The sequence below is a fragment of the Lissotriton vulgaris genome, chromosome 1_1 (genome assembly GCF_964263255.1).
Source record: "Lissotriton vulgaris chromosome 1_1, aLisVul1.2, whole genome shotgun sequence".
Taxonomy (NCBI): domain Eukaryota; kingdom Metazoa; phylum Chordata; class Amphibia; order Caudata; family Salamandridae; genus Lissotriton; species Lissotriton vulgaris.
This window is the reverse complement of record NC_141685.1, coordinates 1610877331-1610897981: the sequence shown is the minus strand read 5'-3', so window position 1 is coordinate 1610897981 and position 20651 is coordinate 1610877331. Positions and strand designations below refer to the sequence as shown.

Here is a 20651-nt window from a genome sequence, read left to right as displayed (position 1 = left end):
AGTTACCCATTGGCTAGTGACCACAGCCTACACTGAGGGCATTTTCTAGACATACAAAGAGGCACCTCTGGCACCCAGAACTCAGATCTCAGCTTGACTTGAAAAGAGGATAGAAAAAGACTGCCCTGGGAATTGGCAAAGAAGAGGCTGCATTGAAGTTGGACTCCTGCTGCTGTTCCTTGGATTAGTGAAGGAAAGGGCTGTGCCTGCTGTTTCCTGCTCATGGAGAAGCTGTCCTCCAAGCCCAGCCAGAAGCTGGAGACTCCAATAATCAATTGGCTGACTTTATGTTCGCAAAGCAGGACCACAAAAGCTTAAGAAGCCTGCCAGGGTGAGTTGGTAGCCCAGATCCCCGGATTGTCACTACTCGTTGCAGTGCAGCACGGGAGACCAAGTCCCAGCTCTCAAAGGTTGCACCGAGCCCCTGGACCTGGGAGAGGGTTGGTGCAGAATGGTCTCCCAGAAGGAGAGTTCTCCCCAGAAGAAGGAAAGTGCTCAGTTTTTGTGACCAGTACTTCAATGGCGACTGGATTTTTGCTGGACCAAAAAGGACTGTGAGGGGCTTTACTCCACCAGGTCTGGGGACCAAGAAGTGTCCGCAGGAAAATGCCTGTTGACCGCACAGCATCTTCAGCATCCTGTATCCCTTGCTTCAGGACCACTCCATAGACATCAGTGGCAAGGGACCTGTGATATTGGAATTGAATTGAAGACTGCTCTTCTTGTTGAGGTAACAGTTGTTTTCGACCTTCCTGGTCCCGTTGACTGGTTCCCTGCTAGAGCTGGTCACCCAAAGTAAACATAAGTAACCACCTTGCACTTTGATCAACGTTTTCTTGAAAAAGTTTCTAAGTGTGAAATTCTTTGAATTTGCCTATGCTTGTTTACAGTTAAGTGAAATATTTTATTTATTGGTCATTGTACAATCTCTGTATCTGGAACCCTCTGGTGGATCTTTTTTGCTTTGGTGTCCATAAAGTCATAAAATCTATATTTATAAATTGATATCCAATTCTTTTTTTGAGTTGAGTTGCTTTCTTTTTCAGTTGTTTGGTGCTGTTTAAATGCTTTACACTTGTTTCGATGTTGAAGGCTGACTGCTCGAAGCCACAGCTACCCAGGGTTGAGCTAAGGTTTGACAAACAAAATCTGACCTGCCCTAGTAGGGTTGGTATTGTAATACATGGCGGGGTCTCACAACCACATCATATATAATACACCCCATTTCCTCACATTTCCAATGGACGGGACCTTAGCGTTTAATTTCTGATCTAATAGTTGTCTAGTTAATATAAGTGCTAATTCTTTAAATCTGGTCTCAAGTTTGTGCTTTTGGTACAGTGCATAAAACTCAGTAAGCAGATTTTTGAAGGTCCATCCAAGCCTTTATTAGTTGTTGTAAGAAATTGGGTTATTACTTGCGAAGCATGGGAGACCTTCACAAGTAATAAGCCCACAGTTGTCTTTTTGCTGGCAACCAAGTACCCCATTTTAGCACTTGATACTCTTTGGGCAGCGAGCATAGCAGTCCACGATCTAATCTGGAGGGGTAGTGTGGACTAGTAACCCTAGCTCGCTGGCACCCAACTACAACACTCAGCAAATCATTGTCCAGTCGGTGCTTATTTATTGAAAATGAAAAGTACATTTATTATATTCACACTCCGCTAAATACTATATATTAAATCCCAAATATGTATAATCCGGTAGATGGAATACCATTGGTTACACCCTCATATCATGTTACACCTCTTGTGGATCCTGACCCCTATATCCGCAATACCCTTCACCGAAACCTGATGCAGTATCACTATACAAAAGGGTGTCATTCTCCGAGAGGCATGTGTACTGGATTTGTCAGGGGGTCACCACATCAATATAAGCAGAGAACATGTTCTAATTCACCATTAAAACAGCATTGAAATCAACGAGGATAGTACAACTATGCAATACATTTATAACCCACCATTGTAGTCAGTCGGACTATTACCAACATTGTGTACCATTCATTATACCTTAAAACCTTGCATTGTAGACTCTGGATGACTTTGTAGTAAAACATCTCCTGGGGGTTGCTGCACTTCTGTGCCATCTCCCCTCTTCCCCCTCCAAACACTTCAGGGTCGTAGGTGGTGTCCCTACCATTCCAGAGGCACCACAAAATCACATGTGCAAATTTGATGGCCCAAGCATTGGCTTATGAGGTGATTCTTCGGCCTGTGAGGAGAACGTGTAAGGAGTTGCGTTCCACCATTCCAAAATGCTTTTATGCCAATGCGTCCTTATGCTGTGTAGACTCTTCTTTGTTTCAGTACCAGATACCTGTCCCTACCAGGCACCTGGGTGCTGCTTTTTAGTTGTGGGCTGTATGAGGTTGCACCAAGGTACCCATGCCCCCCTGCCAACTACCCTTGTCTTTTGTTGGCCAAGAACAGTCTTCTTTGATTCTACTTCAGTTAGGAGCAACACTGCTTTTTTGTCTCCCATTTGGATGCAGGGACAAAATGGCCCTCTCTTGCCCACGCTGACAGTGGGATAGTGCACCGGGGTTGGAAATGCACCTGGTGCTCTGGTGTCCTCAAGTCCTGGAGGAAGAGGGTCCCTCGAGACTCTTTGGATTGTGTTGGGCCCCAGGAGGGAGCCAATGCATTCCCTCCCCCCCAAGGAAATTTTCCCAAGAAGTTGCACTGATCCCCGGAGGCTTGGCCTTCCCCAAGGCGAAGATTGTAAAAGGCAGGGGACCAGGCATTGCAGTCCGATTTCTCTGGCCCTATAGGGCTGATTCTCACGACCTTGGGCTTATTGTGCTCCTGGTGGCGAGTCCTAGCCACCAGGGGTATTTTCTTCAAGCCTTTTGACCTTGGTTTTATGGTTCCCTGCACCAGACCTGTCTTCTGCCTGGCTCCTACTGCTCTCTCCTGCTTGAGGGAGAGTCTGGCCCAGCCCTCCCAGCACCCTCACATTCGATAACAAAACATCTTCCCTGCCGTGCTCCCCACGTCTTTGACTGTCTTGCAGGGAACCTGTGCGTCAGCGGAGTCAGAGTTATCCATTCTAATGAGAGTCACCCAGTCAGAGGAGGTCTCCACGGTCCCCCACCACGTCCATTCCTGCAATTGCTCATCAGGGCACATATGGGGGCCAGCGTCACTGACCCTGGAGAGATTCATCTGAGGAGCATCTGGAGTTAAAGTTCTGCAGGACATCCTTGCAGTTAAATCAGGCGGCTTCTCCTGGACATTCCTACCTGGACAATATTTCTCCATTGTCTATTCTGTTCTGTGTCCAGTATCTTCTCAGTCTCTCCATTGTTCTGGGGGTTATTAGTGAGTTGAAAAGTTTTAGAAACCAGGCAAATCCTATGGTGCCACATCATCGCTCCACATCTATTCCTACCCTGCTGTGCAGCATTCAGGGACATTCCAACGTGACTACTTCAAGTTATCTGTGTAAAAAGCTTTCCAGAGAGCCTTACCTCTGCCTCCAGTTGACAACACTGCCTGATCCCTTCCCACTGGACCTTCAAAGGCAAGCCCCCTTTGTGTTTGGCTCTAGATATCTGGCTCTCCTCCTTTGTTCCTGTGCGGTCCCAGCCCCAGTGCAGTGTGACAAACTAATTATCAAATGCAGATTTCTTCCCCACCAATTTCTATCCTAGGAAATAGGTGAAGCACAGTTAATGGTCTCTATTGTGTGGTAGGCGTTTGAACCTTCTGCTAGACAACAGAGAGATTAACTCTGTCCAGTAGTGGGGACAAAGGCTTGCAATCTAATTATAAGCTGAGCCAGGGAAATCCATCAATTTTTAAAATACCATAATGAGTTTAAATATGGTGAAAGGGACTGTGGATCTATACTAGTTTATCTCTAAATGGATACTTTACTGGAATTTGTAGTCCTAAGTTGGCAAGCCAGGCCAACAAGGCTCCCGACTTGTCTCCCTCCGCGTGGGACCTGGTTATGTAAGTCTTGTGGTCGAAGCTACGCAGCCTTTCTACTTCAACTGCCACTGCTTCCTTCGCCGCTGCACTCTGCTGTTGCAGCTCAGGGTGCCCGGGTCGCAAGAATTCCATTTCTCGGAGTTTCTTATCTGCTTTACTAACGTCATCTAAAAGCACCCTACGCATTCCCACCTTTTTAGCTATACAAAACCCTCTTACGACTACCTTAAAGGCATCCAATTCCGTGGCTCTCTCCATAGCCGTGCCTTCATTCTCTGCAAAGTAGTGAGTTATCCTTTCCCCTAAATCCTTATGGAACAGTGGGTCTTCTAACATTTCGGGGCGCAGTCTCCAGGTGGGAACACAGGAGGCGCCCGGAAACCACCTCACATCAACCAGTAAAGGATTGTGATCTGAGATCGTCCTCCTCAAATAGCGTTGAGCATAACAGCGCGTCGAGCCTCACATGGAGCTCGTGCATTCCCGAGTAATAGGAGTAATCTCGGGTGTGCGGATGTTGGGCTCGCCAAATGTCAGTCAGTCCCCACTTTTCTTGCCACTCCAATCTACCCTTAGCTATTCGATGTGCCGGGGAGTCCGCCAACGGGGGGTGCGATCTATCAAGGGCAACATCCACAGCTGAGTTGAAGTCGCCGCCCATCAGCAGTGGTCCCACTAAGAAGTGGGCCAGGGAGCCTGACAGTGACGCGAAGAAGGCTAACTGGTCCACGTTGGGTGCGTAAATGCTACAAATGTTAATGTCCCTGCCTTCCAATTTACCCGCTATGGCCACAAACCGCCCCTCACAACCTGTTTGGCCACCTGAAAAGGGACTCCAGCCCTAATCCAAATCAGCGCGCCCCTAGCATAAGCTGAGTATGTAGTTTTGTATACTTGGCCCCTCAATCTGCATTGCAATGCTATCCCCTCTGTCTTTGTTAAGTGTGTTTCCTGCAGTAACGCTATTTGGACCCCTCTACGTACTAAATAGGCATGTACTTTGTGTCGTCTCGTTATGGTGTGTAGTCCCCGCACATTCGAGGTAATGCATTTCAAATTAGACAATTCACCCATTATCCCACAATGTCCTGTGCTCCCTCCTCCACGTGGGTAGGGGCACACTGTCGGTTTCCAAGCATTCTGTGTCCGATCGGTCATCACCCCTGCCAGATTCCGTGCCCTCCGTCATGGGAGCTTCTTGCGACCCCGATATGCTGGACACCACCTCCAAAACACCGCTCCGCCGCCGTCTCCAGTAATGAAGGTCGCCCAAGACCTCTACGACTATTGGGTATCCGTCTGGATTTCCGCCGCGGCTGTTCCTCAGGTACTGATGCAAAATGCGAGCCCAGGCCATCCTTGCCGGCTCTGTACAGTTCCAGCCAGTTACACGCGTCTTCTGGCGTATCAAAGAATTTGGTGGTGTCATCAACTATTATTCGGAGTCTGGCCGGGAACAAAAGGGAGTATTGAATGCTCTCGCTTCTCAGTTCACGTTTGATCGCCAAGAAAGAGGCTCTTTTACGCAGTGTGTCATAAGTATAATCCGGGAAGATGTTGATCTTACTGTTTTCCAACTGGAAGGGCCCGTTCAACCGGGCGTTGTGAAGCAACAGGTCTCTGTCCCGGTAGTGTAGTAGTCGCGCAACCACTGGGCGCGGGGGGCGGCCCTGCTGTAGCGGTCTGGACGGGACCCTGTGAGCCAATTCCAGCGTGTAAAAGGAGGATAATCCCTCCGGCGCCACCGTTGTCCGGAGCCACTCCTCCAGATAGTGGACCATGTCTCCCCCTTCGATTTTTTCCGGCAGCCCTACGATTCAGATGTTGTTCCGGCGATTGCGGCCTTCAGCGTCCTCTGCCCTTTTCTCCAGTGCGTCTATTCAGTCCAACACATCCGTCATAGTGGCTGAGAGAGACTTTTGCGCCGGCTCCAGGGTGCGAACCGTGCTTTCCACCTCCTTGACCTTATCAGAGAGCTTGCCATGATCAGCCCTGAGCAATCCGAGACCCGTTGCCACTTGTGCTATATCTTGTTGGAGTGCCGCTCGTGTGTCCGTTATCGCCGTCAAGATCTTATCCAGCTGGTATTGGAGGTGCGGGTCCCGTGGTGTCTCAGGGTCCGGTTGTTCTCCCTTGTCCAGCATCTCTACGTCCGATGTAGATTGTGTATTGCCCTTGGCTCCCTTCGGCTTCCCCATGTCAGCCGTGGCGTCCAACGTTGACCACAATGAAAGGAGGGCGAGCCGCCCAGCGACAGTCGAGCCCCAACAAGTCCCACCTCAGCCAGCAGGTCCCCGCCCTCCGGAGGGAATTTCACTTGGTCGTGTGTGGCTCAAGTGCTAATTGACAGTTAGAGGGAACCCACCATCAGTTCATCCATATAGTGGGGCAGATACACTGGGTCAGGTCAGCACCAAGCAGGGTCCCATCGGCTCCCGGCACCAGAAGGTTCAAGCGGGCGGCGGGATGGTCCAGCGGGGGTCTCTATTAGGCACAGTGGTCCAGTCAGCGGGAGTACCCTCAACAAGTTCAACAACTGGCCTCCAGTCGCTTCTTTCCTCTATCGGGTTGTTTCCGCACCGGCCGAGTCTGTTATCAGCCCAGATAAAGGTCAACCTCTACCGCTCGTGGGGCATTCGCAGGGGGGGGGGGCGCCCAGTACCCCCAGAGATGTCCAGCACGGCCCACCAGTGGGACTCCGGTTCCGTCGCCACAGCGCCACCTCACCTAGGGCCTCCAGTCTGCTCATGACCCCTCCCGGGTCCCGACAGGGCAACCGGTGCCGGCCGCTCATCGTCACCACTTCGTCCCGCTCCCAGCCCGCAGTTCAGGATACAGGAATGGGCGGTGCAACCCCCCCGGGTCGCGTGCGCTCCGCCAGGGCCCGCTGCAGGTCAGGGCCGATCGCCACTTTCTACAGGCCGGAAGCTCCGCTCTCCGTCTTCGGCTCTAATGCCGGGCGTTCAGGCGTCTGCGCCCGCTCAGCAGTGCAGGAGGCCAGTCTGTCCGCCCGAACCCTCTTCGAGGGGGGTTGAACTCACCAGGGGCCCATCAGGCCGTGGTCCAACTCCACAAGCTCACCCCAGACCGCGACCACTCCCTTCACAAGGCCCTTGTTGGGTACGCAGTTTCTGATGTGCGCTGCCCGACCGGCGTGTGGGGAGCCGCCGCTCGGGATTTGTCAAGTGCCTTCAGCCGTCCGGGTAGCTGTCGCGCCCACACCGGCGGGCGGTACAAATTGGGTCCCAGGCTCCGTAGGCATGCCGGCCGCTCGGGAAGATTCAGCGCCGCCCAGCCGCCATCTTGGTCGTAGCTCCGTCTGAAATCGGCGGGCCGCTCAGCTCACTCCGCCGCCCGCAGGCTCCGCCGAGACAGTTCGCCACAGGTCCCTCAGTTGAGCGTCCCTTCCCACGCTATCTTTTGTGGGTTTTGGGATCGGCGGTAGCTTATAGATCAGGATAATTGCCGGCTCGATCGCGGAGCCAAGCGCTCAAGCGACCTCCACCATCGGCGCTCAAGCCACACCCCTCATTCCTCTTGTAAACATGTAATATGTACAGTGTGCCGGCTTACACGTGAATATATCCTGTCATCTTGGTGTGTTCTCCTTTGACTTTATGGTCCAAGTTAGGATTTTGTATCTAGATGAGGCTAGCTGTGGGTGTGATGGTAGTTAATAGATGGTGAGTTATTGACTCCAAATTAACACACCCTGCTGTTGAATCTTTTACTTGGTGTATCCTAAGGTGCATACTTGCTGTTGTACACCTACTCTGCAATGTTAGTCTCTAATATAAATATCAACAAAAATGCCCCATACTGGACCCAACTCGTAAATTAACATCTTAACCCTTGCAAGTATCCTTCTGATCCTTTGGGGTAATAGAGTGAAGAGGGGAGGATGTATTTGAAATGGCATGATATTCTTCCTCTTACTGCCTACATTGAGCTTATATTTTTCCAATTGTTAGACTACTCAGCATTTGATGTCAGTGATAATCCTTTACCTGTCGAATCACTAGAAGCTTGCCTAATGCAACCTAGGGAAATTGTCTTTGTCTTTTTATCCGTCCATATACTTATAAGGGATAAACTTCCTCTGCAAATTACTGAACATGTTGCTAAATTACATCCTTGGAGGCAGATCTGGACCCTCTTATTCTTTGCTGCTTTCTTTGGGTTACTTTCAGAATCATTGATTCAGATTTATTAGGATGTATGTTTTCTCTCCTTGTTGTTATCCTTTCTTATGTTTCTTAAAGTTTGTTCAGGTGTATATCTATTTAATGCAAATATATTTGTGTTCCAATGCTTCTTCTTAAGTCTTTTTTGGGTAGCGAGATTGGGAAGCACTAGTCCGTTGTCCATTTGTAGGCTCATTCTTTAGCTTCCTCAGAATCTGTGAAGAAGTTGGATTCTCTACCATCTGCTGATTTTACTCTAGCATCAGGCATTAGCATGAATTTAAGGTTCAGTGTGTGTAATGCTTGTTTGACAGTACGAATTTTGTTATGTTGCTGTTGGGCATCTGCTGTGTAGCAAGGAATGGAAAGATCTTGCAGTCTTGTGGCTCGTACATGCCATTTCTTCATGCTAATTGTAGTAGGCAGTCACCATACCTATAATTAAGGAAACTGGCCACAGTGGGCTGCGGTCCCCTAACAAAACTCAATGAGCATGTCAGGAGAAAAACCTAGGCAACTAGAAACAACCTGTGAATTTAGCAACTCTTCAAAGAACAGCTCCACTAGTAGGCCTATCATTCTTACATTGTTTTGTCTTGTAGTCTCCCACACTCATGGGGAGACTACCAAAATAGGCTGAATCACTGCTAAAACTTTGAGTCTGCTGCCGTTACATAAATTGAGCGCAGATCTATATTTTATCGAACTTAACACAGTGCAAATGCAAGGCCCAACCCCCATGGCAGTCCCTTTACTCACTTTCACTGCGCCATCACTCTACTGGAGCACCTTATCTTTTGAAAAGAGAAAAGATATGAATTCTGTGCCATTTATGCATATAATTTGAGTAAATGCACTTATTGCGTAATTGAGATAAATCTGTTAGAAAAATATACTTACTTCGCTATTGCCATTTAAGTCCAAGGCTGCACTCCCCCTCCCCCCATAAGACCACCTTTTTAGGTTTCACCTAGGCAGCGCGCATGCCCTGCTCTAGGAGATGACCTTTAGAAATTGGTCTTCTCCTTTTCAAGCACACTCGTGCTTGTGGTGGCATCCACCTTGCGGGAGCGAGTAGCAGCGGCCCACCATCTGGCTAGGGGGCTGCTAGCACCAGTACGAGTGCTTTAAAACCCAGTGAAGACTTCACAGGATTCCAGTTAAAAAGCAAATCAAAGACCTTTGTTAACTGCCATAAAGCATTGTATGCACATTGTTCTTCCACAGAATTCTCCCAGATTTTCAGCTCTCCTCATCCTCTTCGGTGAAGCAAGTTGTCAGTTATGATGGCGCCTCGGTTCGCCAAGACAACAGCAGGTGGTCGAGCGTACTTAGCGCTTGCTCGCACTCTGTGGAATGCTCTGTCAAACTCTTTGTGTGCAGAAAGATTTTAAAATAGTCAGAAAATCTTTGAAGACTCACAATTTCTGCTAGGGATTGCTGAGGCCACTGTTCCTTTCTAGCAGTTTGAGCTCCATGGAGTCCTACGTTATCCATGGCCGCGCACACACCACTCGTGTTGCTCGTAACCGCAAGACTTAGGCCGGAAGTCCAAAGGACGCTGCAGCGCTTTCACTTGCGTGGCTGCGCTTGTTTTAATAAGCAGCTTTCACTTTTGCTGCTGCGCATGTGAATCGCTCTGGACTTTCGGCCTGCTGCAATGTCGGTAGCTCTGGTCGTTAGGCGAACATTTCCTCGCTGTTCTGTCACTCCCTCCCCCCACCCCACACATCAGAGCTCAGACCTGGGCGCCACAAATAATCTCGCCTTGACTGCTACAGCTCAATCTGCTGTCTTCCCGACCAACTAACAGTCGCACTTCAGCCATCCCACAGCACTCTGTCCGCAGGCCTTTCTCCTTCAAGGCAGGCACTGCCCCCGGTAACTCCAAGAAATCCCTCGAGGCCTTCCGCTTCTAAACTCCTTCAGGAGATTGACTTTTACAGCGCTTAGAAACCGTTGTTTGGTAGGTACATAAAAGTGTTTGTATCCGCTTGGAATATGCCACTGGGTCCTCGTAGATACCTCCGGTAGCTCAGCTCTCTCCCAGAGGGGTTCCTTCAATCGGGCAAACCGTAACTCTCTGTAACCTACATGTGCCCCCCCCCCCCCCACTCCACATTCCCACTCACACCGCCGCTCCTGTTACCACTCCCATACCTGGTGTGGCAGGTCACAATCTGTGGCGGCCTCCACCCGCTGCCTCACCACTGTACCCTCTGATTTGTCTCAGTGGCAGAAGCCTCTCTGCCTGTCTGTTGGGCAACACGTTGCAGCGCGCACAGGACCAGCGCTGGCTCTGTGCTCCAGCGCTCCCTCCATGTGCAGCACGGTGCGTCCCCTCCCCTCACAGCAACAACGCCCCTCCCCTGAGCTCAAAATCCATTAGTTTCTAAATGTGGGGTTGAAGGATCCGAGCCGTGGGTCGGGGTTCGCTGCCCCCTCCGTGCCCGCTGTTGCTGAAGCTATGAGAGCGATGGTGACCCCAGGCTCTGCCAACAACACAACCGGCTGATGGGCGCAACTGGTCAGCACTACAGGAGCCTTGTCTCTCTCAAGGCTCTTGGAGACCACTGTCTCTGTGAGCCATGGTGCCACAAAACTTGAGTCGAATAGATGAAAGTTAAAATAGTGCCAATTTGCATGGTGTTTAACTTTACGCTATTAACAAATTACTCAATTATGAAAGTCCATGCAAGGCAGTTGCCAGAAAATTAGAATTGCACCCCCCTGCCCCCAAATACCACCCACCCAACCCACACACTCTTGGAACCAAACTCCTAAGAACGTGGGAGTCAGTAAAATACAAGCTAGAGTCATCCTGGAAAGGTTTCCTACATCTTTACAGCTAACACTGTATACATGTGTAAGGATACATGAACGGAAGAATGGGGGAATGAATGAATGGATGGGGCGAACTCGACCTGAAGGTATCAGAGGCTTTATATGAGCCCCAGTTGAGTTAGACGGACATGCTCATTTTTCTTAGACACAGGCAGATTGAGTGATTTGCCCAGAATCACAGGATGGTGAGCATCCCTGCCCGGATTCGAACCTGGTGCTCTAGCTTCAAGGTCGACTACTATAACCCTTAGGCCACATCCTCTCCCCGTTCATCTTCCCTTTAACCATCCATTAATTCCCCCATTCTTCCGTTCATTTATCCTTACACATCCAATTCCTCCCTCTTCCACCGTCTATCCCTCCATCCACCATTCCAGCCAGCCACAATGCTTCTGTTCACAAATAGATCCATCCGCCAAGCACCCTTTCGCTCATCCATCAATCCATCCACCCTTCCATTCTTCTTTACCACATCCACCGACCCGTCCATGCACTCTTCCTTCAATTGTTCATTTCAGTCATCCCTTTTGTCCTCCATTTCACCTTCCTTCATGTTTCCTTCCTTCCTGGAGTAAGGGGGAGCTTGTTTCCCCAGCGGCACACTTCACTAGCTGACTAATAATGTTCCATCTATGCCATAATTCCTGTTACCACAGATATAAAATAATGGATTTTGCGTTTTTTTGTTGTTGTTTATTAATATAGCCCAAACTCGATCCAAAGCGCTTTAGATGAGCACCAGCCACATTACACAAGGACACATTCATTACTTTGGTAGGCGGGCGACGTTACGTGATTTTCCCAGAATCACAGAATGTTGAGCCAATGCAGAGGCTCAAAGCCAGTTCCTCAGCTCCAAAGTCGGCAGCTCTGGCTGTAAGACTACATCCTCTCCCCAATACGTACTGGGTGCAATAAGAGCTTCATCCTCAGATAAATTTGGGCAGATTAAACTTACCGATACTTACTGGAAATTAGCATTAGCGTAGTCAATAGATCTCGCTTTTGGGACCTTATAAGTATTTAGTTATGCAGCACAATATCCTTGGTACAACAACATCAACTGTTGGATAGCTAAACACTCATAAGGTCCCAAAGGCGAGACATATTGGCTATACCAATGCTTGTTGATATTAAGTGTCCGGCCCAGGTCCCTGAGTTACTTAGTTGCCCCCTTTTTAGGGCTCGGGCCTCGGCGTCCACGAAGTGGAGGCGGAGCTTCCGAGATCCTAATGTTAAAGAAAAAAAAAGGATATCTAGGGCTCTGGCCAGACAAATTCCTTACATTCCTTAGTGTTTTATGGCATCTGCCTAGTGATTCGTCTTCGCTGTGCTGTCTATGTAGTAGCCTTGACGTGATAGGCTATATTTACTTTTCGTCCGTCATTGATGTTAGTTTCATGGCATATTCTGTGCGCGAACGAGCTTGGAGAGTGATTAATCTTAATTAGGAGCTGTCACAGTGGCCGTGTAATGTAATCCAGATGGTGCGAGCGCGTTCACATTGCATGCTTGGGCATACGACCGTATAAACCAAGCCACACGGGGAGTTACCGTTCGGGTGTACTGTCTTTTTGTTTGGATCCCAAAAGCTGTTTATAAGGCCACCGTTATTCACGCGGGGTCTGTCCTTCTCTGCTTAGTTTATACTCGGAATAAGAAGCGCACGCTGCCCTGGACTCAGCAGCTTTGCAACCAGTGCGCGCATTGATGGTGGGGAAGTGCTCTCCCGTGTGTGCATTGACTGCCGCGCTCCCGTGTGCTCGTCTATGTTTACGAGATGAGTCATTTGACTCTATTTAGAACCGAGCGAGACGATAAAAAAAGAACTTGTAAAAACCACGTGTCCCCATACAAAGCACTTTGTCTCCTTCAGCGGAAGCGTGCATTGTCATCCCCAGGGGGGCTGTGCGGGCAATTACTGAAATAACCCCCATGCCTTGAATGCGATCCTACCAACCGTGATTGGTTGTAAGAAAACATGGGTGCATTTGTATACATTGAGGAGGAGGAGTAGTCATAGTACAGGCGCCGAGCTTAGCATTTGCAGTTTATTCTTTAAACGGAGTGGTTTTCCGCCCAGTGTCATCCACGTGGAAGGACGGAGCTGAGAGCAGGGCATGTTTTGTCGCTCCATGGCGGGGGCTTGGATGCGTTTTCGTAGTATTGGCTCCCAAAGGCCGGTTGCTTTGTTGTGCAGCCACCAGCAGTTCCCTACTCCGGCTGCTGCTGGTTGCCTTGTGCATGGGAGGGGCTGAGGCCGTTCACGGGATTGGCAAACAGTAATCGGTTTTGCATGTCGCATGATACGAAACTATAACAATATCTCGTGCTCATTTACATCGCTGACGCAACTTCTTAGAGTAGCACCAGAGAGGGGGGGTGGAGAATGAAGACATTACCTTAGTTCTTGTAAAGCACATAGCCTGCATCTGCTATACTTTGCAACTAGGAAAGAGCTGCCTCCCCATTGGCCGTGCCCTCGTGTTTTTTATGAATTGCATATAAATGCTGTGTGTAGTTCCCTCATGCTCGGTATTCTAAGGTCAAGCAGACGAGAGAGTAATGCGCCGAGCTTGCAAATAAATGGGTCTACCGGTCTTATTTTTCATTGTACACACTTCTAATTGCGAAGCACACCGAGCTTGGTAGATGCTGGTCGTGTCTGTTTGCATTTCACTGAATTGCCTGTGATGTGCTCTCTCATCCAAGCAGCAGCACACGATGCTCCAATGCGTGTATACACATTTTAAAGTTAATATCCAAATACACCCACTATGGAACATCTGCTCCCTGCAATCATGCTATTGCTATGCCTTTAGGTGACTGACAGACAATAACATGAAAAATAACATTTCATAGACAATTTAACATTCTACCTGCACATAATTTTCATTTTTCAAACAACTACAGCTTGTGAACATACTTTCAACACACAACACAGCATATACTACAAGACAATGAGCCCTAGTAGCAATAATACCTTCTACAACTCAGTGGCGGTGAGCGCAGAGTGGCGGTGAGCGCAGAGTGGCGGTGAGCGCAGAGTGGCGGTGAGCGCAGAGTGGCGGTGAGCGCAGAGTGGCGGTGAGCGCAGAGTGGCGGTGAGTGCAGAGTGGGCAGTGCTACCAGTACTACCACCATCAGTACTACCAGTACTACCACTACTACAGCCACCAGTACTACCAGTACTACAGCCACCAGTACTACCAGTACTACAGCCACCAGTACTACCAGTACTACCACCAACAGTACTACCACCACCACCAGTACTACCAGTAGCAGTACTACCACAACCAGTACCACTACCACCACTGGACTACCACCACCAGTACCACTACCACCACCAGTACTACCACTAACAGTATTACAGGCAGCAGTAACACCACTACCAATGCTACTGCTACCAGTACCACCACCACCAGTACTCCCGCTACCAGTACCACCACCACCAGTACCACCACTACCAGTACTACCACCACCAGTACTACCACCAACATTACTACCATTACCAGTACCACCACCTCCAGTACTACCACTACTACCACCACCAGTACTACCAGTACCACCACCACCAGTACTACCACTACCAGTACCACCACCACCAGTACTACCACTACCAGTACCACCACCATCACCAGTACTACCACCATCAGTACTACCAGTACTACCACTACTACAGCCACCAGTACTACCACTACTACACCCACCAGTACTACCACTACTACACCCACCAGTACTACCACTACCACCACCAGTACTACCACCACCAGTACCACCACCACCAGTACTACCACTACCAGTACTACGGGCAGCAGTACCACCACCACTAGCACTACCACTACCACCACCAGTACTACCACTACCAGTACCATCACCACCAGTACCACCACTACCAGTACTACCACCAGCAGTACTACCACCAACAGTGCTACCACTACCAGTAACACCACCACCAGTACTACCACTACCAGTACCACCATCACCACCAGTACTTTCAGTACTACCACCATCAGTACTACCATTTCTACCACCACCAGTACTACCACTACTACAGCCACCAGTACTACCACTACTACAGCCACCAGTACTACCACTACCACCACCACCAGTACTACCACTACCACTACCACCAGTAATACCAGTACTACCACCATCAATACCACCAGTACTACCACCACCAGTACTACCACTACTACAGCCACCAGTACTACCACTACTACAGCCACCAGTACTACCACCACCACCAGTACTACCAGTACCACCACCACCAGTACTATCAATACCAGTACTACCACTACCAGTACTAGCAGTACCACAACCACCACCACTACTACCAGTACTACCACCATCAGTACTACCAGTACTAACACCACCAGAGTAGTGAGTAGAGTAGTGAGTAGAGTAGTGAGTAGAGTAGTGAGTAGAGTAGTGAGTAGAGTAGTGAGTGCAGAGTAGTGAGTAGAGTAGTGAGTAGTGAGTGCAGAGTAATGAGTAGAGTAGTGAGTAGTGAGTAGAGTAGTGAGTGCAGAGTAGTGAGTAGAGTAGTGAGTAGAGTAGTGAGTAGAGTAGTGAGTAGAGTAGTGAGTAGAGTAGAGTAGTGAGTAGAGTAGTGAGTGCAGAGTAGTGAGTAGAGTAGAGTAGTGAGTAGAGTAGTGAGTAGTGAGTGCAGAGTAATGAGTAGTGAGTAGAGTAGTGAGTAGTGAGTAGAGTAGTGAGTGCAGAGTAGTGAGTAGAGTAGTGAGTAGAGTAGAGTAGTGAGTAGAGTAGTGAGTAGAGTAGTGAGTAGAGTAGAGTAGTGAGTAGAGTAGTGAGTAGAGAAGTGAGTAGTGAGTAGAGTAGTGAGTAGAGTAGTGAGTAGTGAGTAGAGTAGTGAGTAGTGAGTAGAGTAGTGAGTAGTGAGTAGAGTAGTGAGTAGAGTAGTGAGTAGTGAGTAGAGTAGTGAGTAGAGTAGTGAGTAGAAAGTAGAGTAGTGAGTAGTGAGTAGAGTAGTGAGTGGAGAGTAGAGTAGTGAGTAGTGAGTAGAGTAGTGAGTGGAGAGTAGTGAGTAGAGTAGTGAGTGCAGAGTAGTGAGTAGTGAGTGGAGAGTAGTGAGTAGAGTAGTGAGTGCAGAGTAGTGAGTAGTGAGTGCAGAGTAGTGAGTAGAGTAGTGAGTAGTGAGTAGAGTAGTGAGTAGAGTAGTGAGTAGTGAGTGCAGAGTAGTGAGTAGAGTAGTGAGTGGAGAGTAGTGACTAGTGAGTAGAGTAGTGAGTGCAGAGTAGTGAGTAGTGAGTGCAGAGTAGTGAGTAGAGTAGTGAGTAGTGAGTGCAGAGTAGTGAGTGCAGAGTAGTGAGTGCAGAGTAATGAGTAGAGTAGTGAGCAGTGAGTGCAGAGTAGTGAGTAGAGTAGTGAGTAGAGTAGTGAGTAGAGAGTAGTGAGGAGTAGAGTAGTGAGTAGAGTAGTGAGTAGAGTAGTGAGTAGAGTAGTGAGTAGAGTAGTGAGTAGTGAGTAGAGTAGTGAGTAGAGTAGTGAGTAGAGTAGTGAGTGGAGAGTAGTGAGTAGAGTAGTGAGTAGAGTAGTGAGTAGTGAGTGCAGAGTAGTGAGTAGAGTAGTGAGTAGAGTAGTGAGTAGAGTAGTGAGTAGTGAGTGCAGAGTAGTGAGTGCAGAGTAATGAGTAGAGTAGTGAGTAGTGAGTGCAGAGTAGTGAGTAGTGAGTGCAGAGTAGTGAGTAGAGTAGAGTAGTGAGTAGGACATCACAGGCAGCAGCAGTGCAAGCTTCTTACGCTCAAAAGGAGACCACAGGCAGCAGAGGTGCAAGCTTCTCACACTCACAAGAAGGACATCACAGGCAGTAACGGTGCAATATTCTCACACTCACAAGGAGATCACTGGCAGTACACACCACATGAACACACTCCATAACACATAGCAACAATACATTGGCATTTACAATGCCATTAACTCAAACTCAAATAAATCCGAGCCCGATTGCATTTCTAATGCTTGTTTTTAAAGGTAGAAGTGTTTGAACAGAAGATTTTAAGTGTGCAGTGATAGATGTCAATTGATAGTGTGGAGTTCCTGATTATAGAGGAGAGCAGGTAGGGTCCACCATGCAGAGAATCAATACGGAGAGAATCTTATTAAAATGTGGAGAATGGGTGGATGGTTAAATGTTGAGTGCGCCGTTCCCATTTCTACTGGAACTCAAAATGAAGGAGAAATGGTTGACTGCAGTGCTAAGAATGAGAACTGTGTATTTAGTGATGTGAATGCTAGCATGGTCTGAGTCTGCAGTCATTGTTCTTACAGATGCCTCTTACGTGGACGGTTCATCTTCCTGAGGAACAGCGAGGAAGCTTAGAAGGACATCAGGAGTTTCAGGAAACGGTACGTGATATGAATCGAAGCATGCTAAAAATTAGTATTTTTAAAGAAGGTTCAACCAAGTTAGCACATTGGCAGACCTGGGTGTAATTCAGTCACCAGTAGTCTTGCTGAAATCTCGTGTTACTCCTGTATAGGCACCAGTGCTGTAGAACATACATTCTAAATCACACTGAAGGCCTATTACCCTTCCTTCACCAGTTAAGACAGTCTTGAGGCATGGGCTAATAAACAAATACGTATCAAGCCACGCCAGTGACCCTGCTGTCCTCAGGAGCTGTAACCTGCCATATAAAATCACAGATTCTCTTGCTTTGGAGAACAGCTGACTATTTGGAAGCAGTAGTGCTGACTTATACTTTGGATGGCAGAGATTAACTAAAATCTTGATGAAAGAACCCAAATTTTAAGAATTTTGATGGTGATGTATGGGGCGCCAGAACATAGAAACACAGTTTTCATTTGGTGAGTAAATTAGGATTGCAACCCAGTGCTCCAGGTTCCTAAGTTAGTGATTTAGACAATAAGTCATATGCTGGCTCTGTGCACCTTGTGCTCATTATCTGCTCCCACCTGCCTTTTGATTGGATTTTCACCGTTGGTTATTGTAAAATACTAACCTAGACCAAAACTACATTGAAGTACTGTACATACATCTGCACAGTATATAGCTTGCATGTGGGGCTACAGAGGCATGCAGTTATATTTATAATATGAACTGGGGAAAATAAAACTGCACGGATACAGGGATCAGAAGCAGCATCACAGTAGGGCAAGACAGTGAGTCAAGTTATAAAGCTTAGAATGGTGGGAAGTATACTTTGTGCTGAGTTTGCATTACAAAAGTGACGCAAACCAAGCACACAGTGTTGTGGTGAATTTACTTTCCAAAATAAATCATGATTTGTGTGGGAAAGTTGCTAAGTATGCCCTATTTTGCACTACTTTGCATCTAGTTACCATGGTTGGCATGTGGGTGTTTCCATGCAACCTCTCATGAGATTTGAGGCAAATCCCTATCTACTATCATTTATAGACAGGGATCTGAGCAAAAAATTACATCTCCTTGAGGCAGATGTAACAGTGAAGCAACTTTCAAAAGTCTCCATATTTTTAAAACTTTGCTTTTATGTTGCACTCCACATCACACATACTGTGGGAAAAGTTTTAAAAGATATTTTTGTACTGAAAGAATCCCCCTCCAGTACAAAACCTATGATTGACAGAATGTTCACACACTTGGACTAAGGTCAGGGCCACTGGAATTATGCAATTTTGTGGCCGTGGCCTTTTCCGCGTAACTATGGATTTGCTAAGTTTCACATGAATCATCATCTGCTTATAACCTGCAGATTTTAACAAAGTTGTTTTTAGCACAAATGGATAAAAATTTAGGGGTGGAGCCTGCCCGCTGACCGGAGGTGGTGTGGCGGGCAGAACTGGCTGCTGACAAAGATGGCAGCCTGATTCTGGACCTCTGTTGCGCTGAAAGACCCAGGAGAGAAAAATGCTGATAACGGTGTTCCTCGCTCCTTATAGTATTTGGGTTTGCACCCTCCTGTGTTAGGACTTCCGAGAACTCATCCTGAGGGTGATGTTCACACTACATTAAATACTGGTGGCAACAGAGTCACCTGGCCTCATTGCAGGGAGCCCAATCTATGTCATTTCTTATTGGGCTGGACAGAGTAGTGTATCAGCACCATGGACAGCCGCTCGCAGCCTCTGTAATTCATCTGTTACAACATTTAGGCATACATTACAGAAAATAATAATGAATGTGAAGTTGTCACTGCAATTAAAAAACAGTGCCCGTAATGACTGGATACCTGCGCTGAGTGGCCTGAGGAAACTGAGTGTCTTTCCCCACTTCTCATACTGTTATGGTAAACCTCTTTGTTTGCATTTGTCACCCCGAGTGGGACGGGTATGCTCAGACGTGAGTCCCATGCTCTCCATGCCACTGGAATCAAGCTATCCTGGCTGATAAGGGCTGAAAGCCCGAAACCGGTCCTAGGATGCTTGTTTCCAGTCCAGGGAGGACCTGGCTTGGCAGTTCGGGCTGGACTGTTCCCATGGGGCACAGGGTCAAGACTGATTTGCATATGGCTGTTTTCAAACTGGAATGGCATGGTGAGCAACAAAAACAATGGATTTAGGCCCAGATCTCTGTGCTGGGGTGAATGTATGACATTGTTCTGCGTTCTGTCCATCAACTGTTGTTTTTGCAGTCATCAGAACCTCGGCATCTCCCTCGACCATTTTGGACTTTCTCTCCACGGGGCCATACTTGGTATCCTTGGCCACCTGTGACTGCGATCAGCCTACCTCAGTTCCAGGACACTGACAGACAGTTGACCTACCCTGATACCTGAGGGGATGCATTGGAATTGAGTGCCCACAACTGAATACAGCCTAACTCTCGCCCATGACGCTGAATACCTCCTCAGAGGAGGACATGGGTTCCCTGCTCTTAGGCAATTGCCGGCTCGTAGTATAGATTAGGGCATGATCCATGATCCGCTCCTTCCCAGAGGGCCCGATGTACTGCTAATTAAAACCTGGTACCCTGGTCTGCTACTGATATGTGTCATTTCTGGCACGGGTGGACACCGCCAAAGAGGTCTGCACTAAATCGATAACCCTGATGTCCCCTGGCTAAGAGGATGAGATACAGATTGTCCTCGCCTGTGGTTACAGACTGCACCAGGATCGCTCTCCCTCTGGATATCACCAGTTGCTAAGTATCAACTGCGAATCGGACCAGGATAGTATCTGGAAAATCGACGAGGCAGCTGCTCATCACTGAGGTAGTCTCCCAAACAAAACCTTCATCCTCTCTGCAAGGACCTTTGGAGACAACAATGGACCTGATCCTTAGAGGTAACTTCAGTGGGTCATTGACTGGAGGCAAAAGGACGTTGCAATTACGCATCTCACCACCGAAACAAAGTTGATTTGTGATGAGATTTCTGGTTTCCAAGACAAAGTGTAGGCGCTGGACCACTGCCTGTCCTCTCGAGCCAGGGTTGAGCTCCTGCCAGACAGGAACTTGGAACTTTACTCCATGTGTGATAAAATTGTAGACCTTGAGGATTGAAGCCAATAGGGATAATGTAGGCTTCTTTGGTCCCCTGTAAGGTCAGAAGGCGCAGATGTCTGAGGCTTTTCTCATGATTACCTTACCAACCCTCCTTGGGATCACTTTCCCGCCTCCACTTGAGATGCTAAGATCACATATTGCCTGTTTCCTCTGGCATGAGCAGGTATGCAAGATCCTGACAGCGGCAAGGGCTCACAGGACCTATGACTTTGA

The 20651-nt window shown here is 48.2% G+C and overlaps 1 protein-coding gene across 6 annotated transcripts in view; it reads left to right on the top strand.

Moving 5' to 3' along the window:
• The window catches only part of LOC147750884 (uncharacterized), a 1319653-nt gene that overhangs the window by 786980 nt on the left and 512022 nt on the right, over positions 1 to 20651 (top strand). For all 6 annotated transcript variants that reach the window (XM_086918405.1, XM_086918419.1, XM_086918411.1 and 3 more), the window contains one exon: positions 17261 to 17338. In XM_086918405.1, the coding sequence (XP_086774531.1) occupies positions 17261 to 17338 (78 nt within the window). The remainder of the gene's footprint in view (positions 1 to 17260; positions 17339 to 20651) is intronic.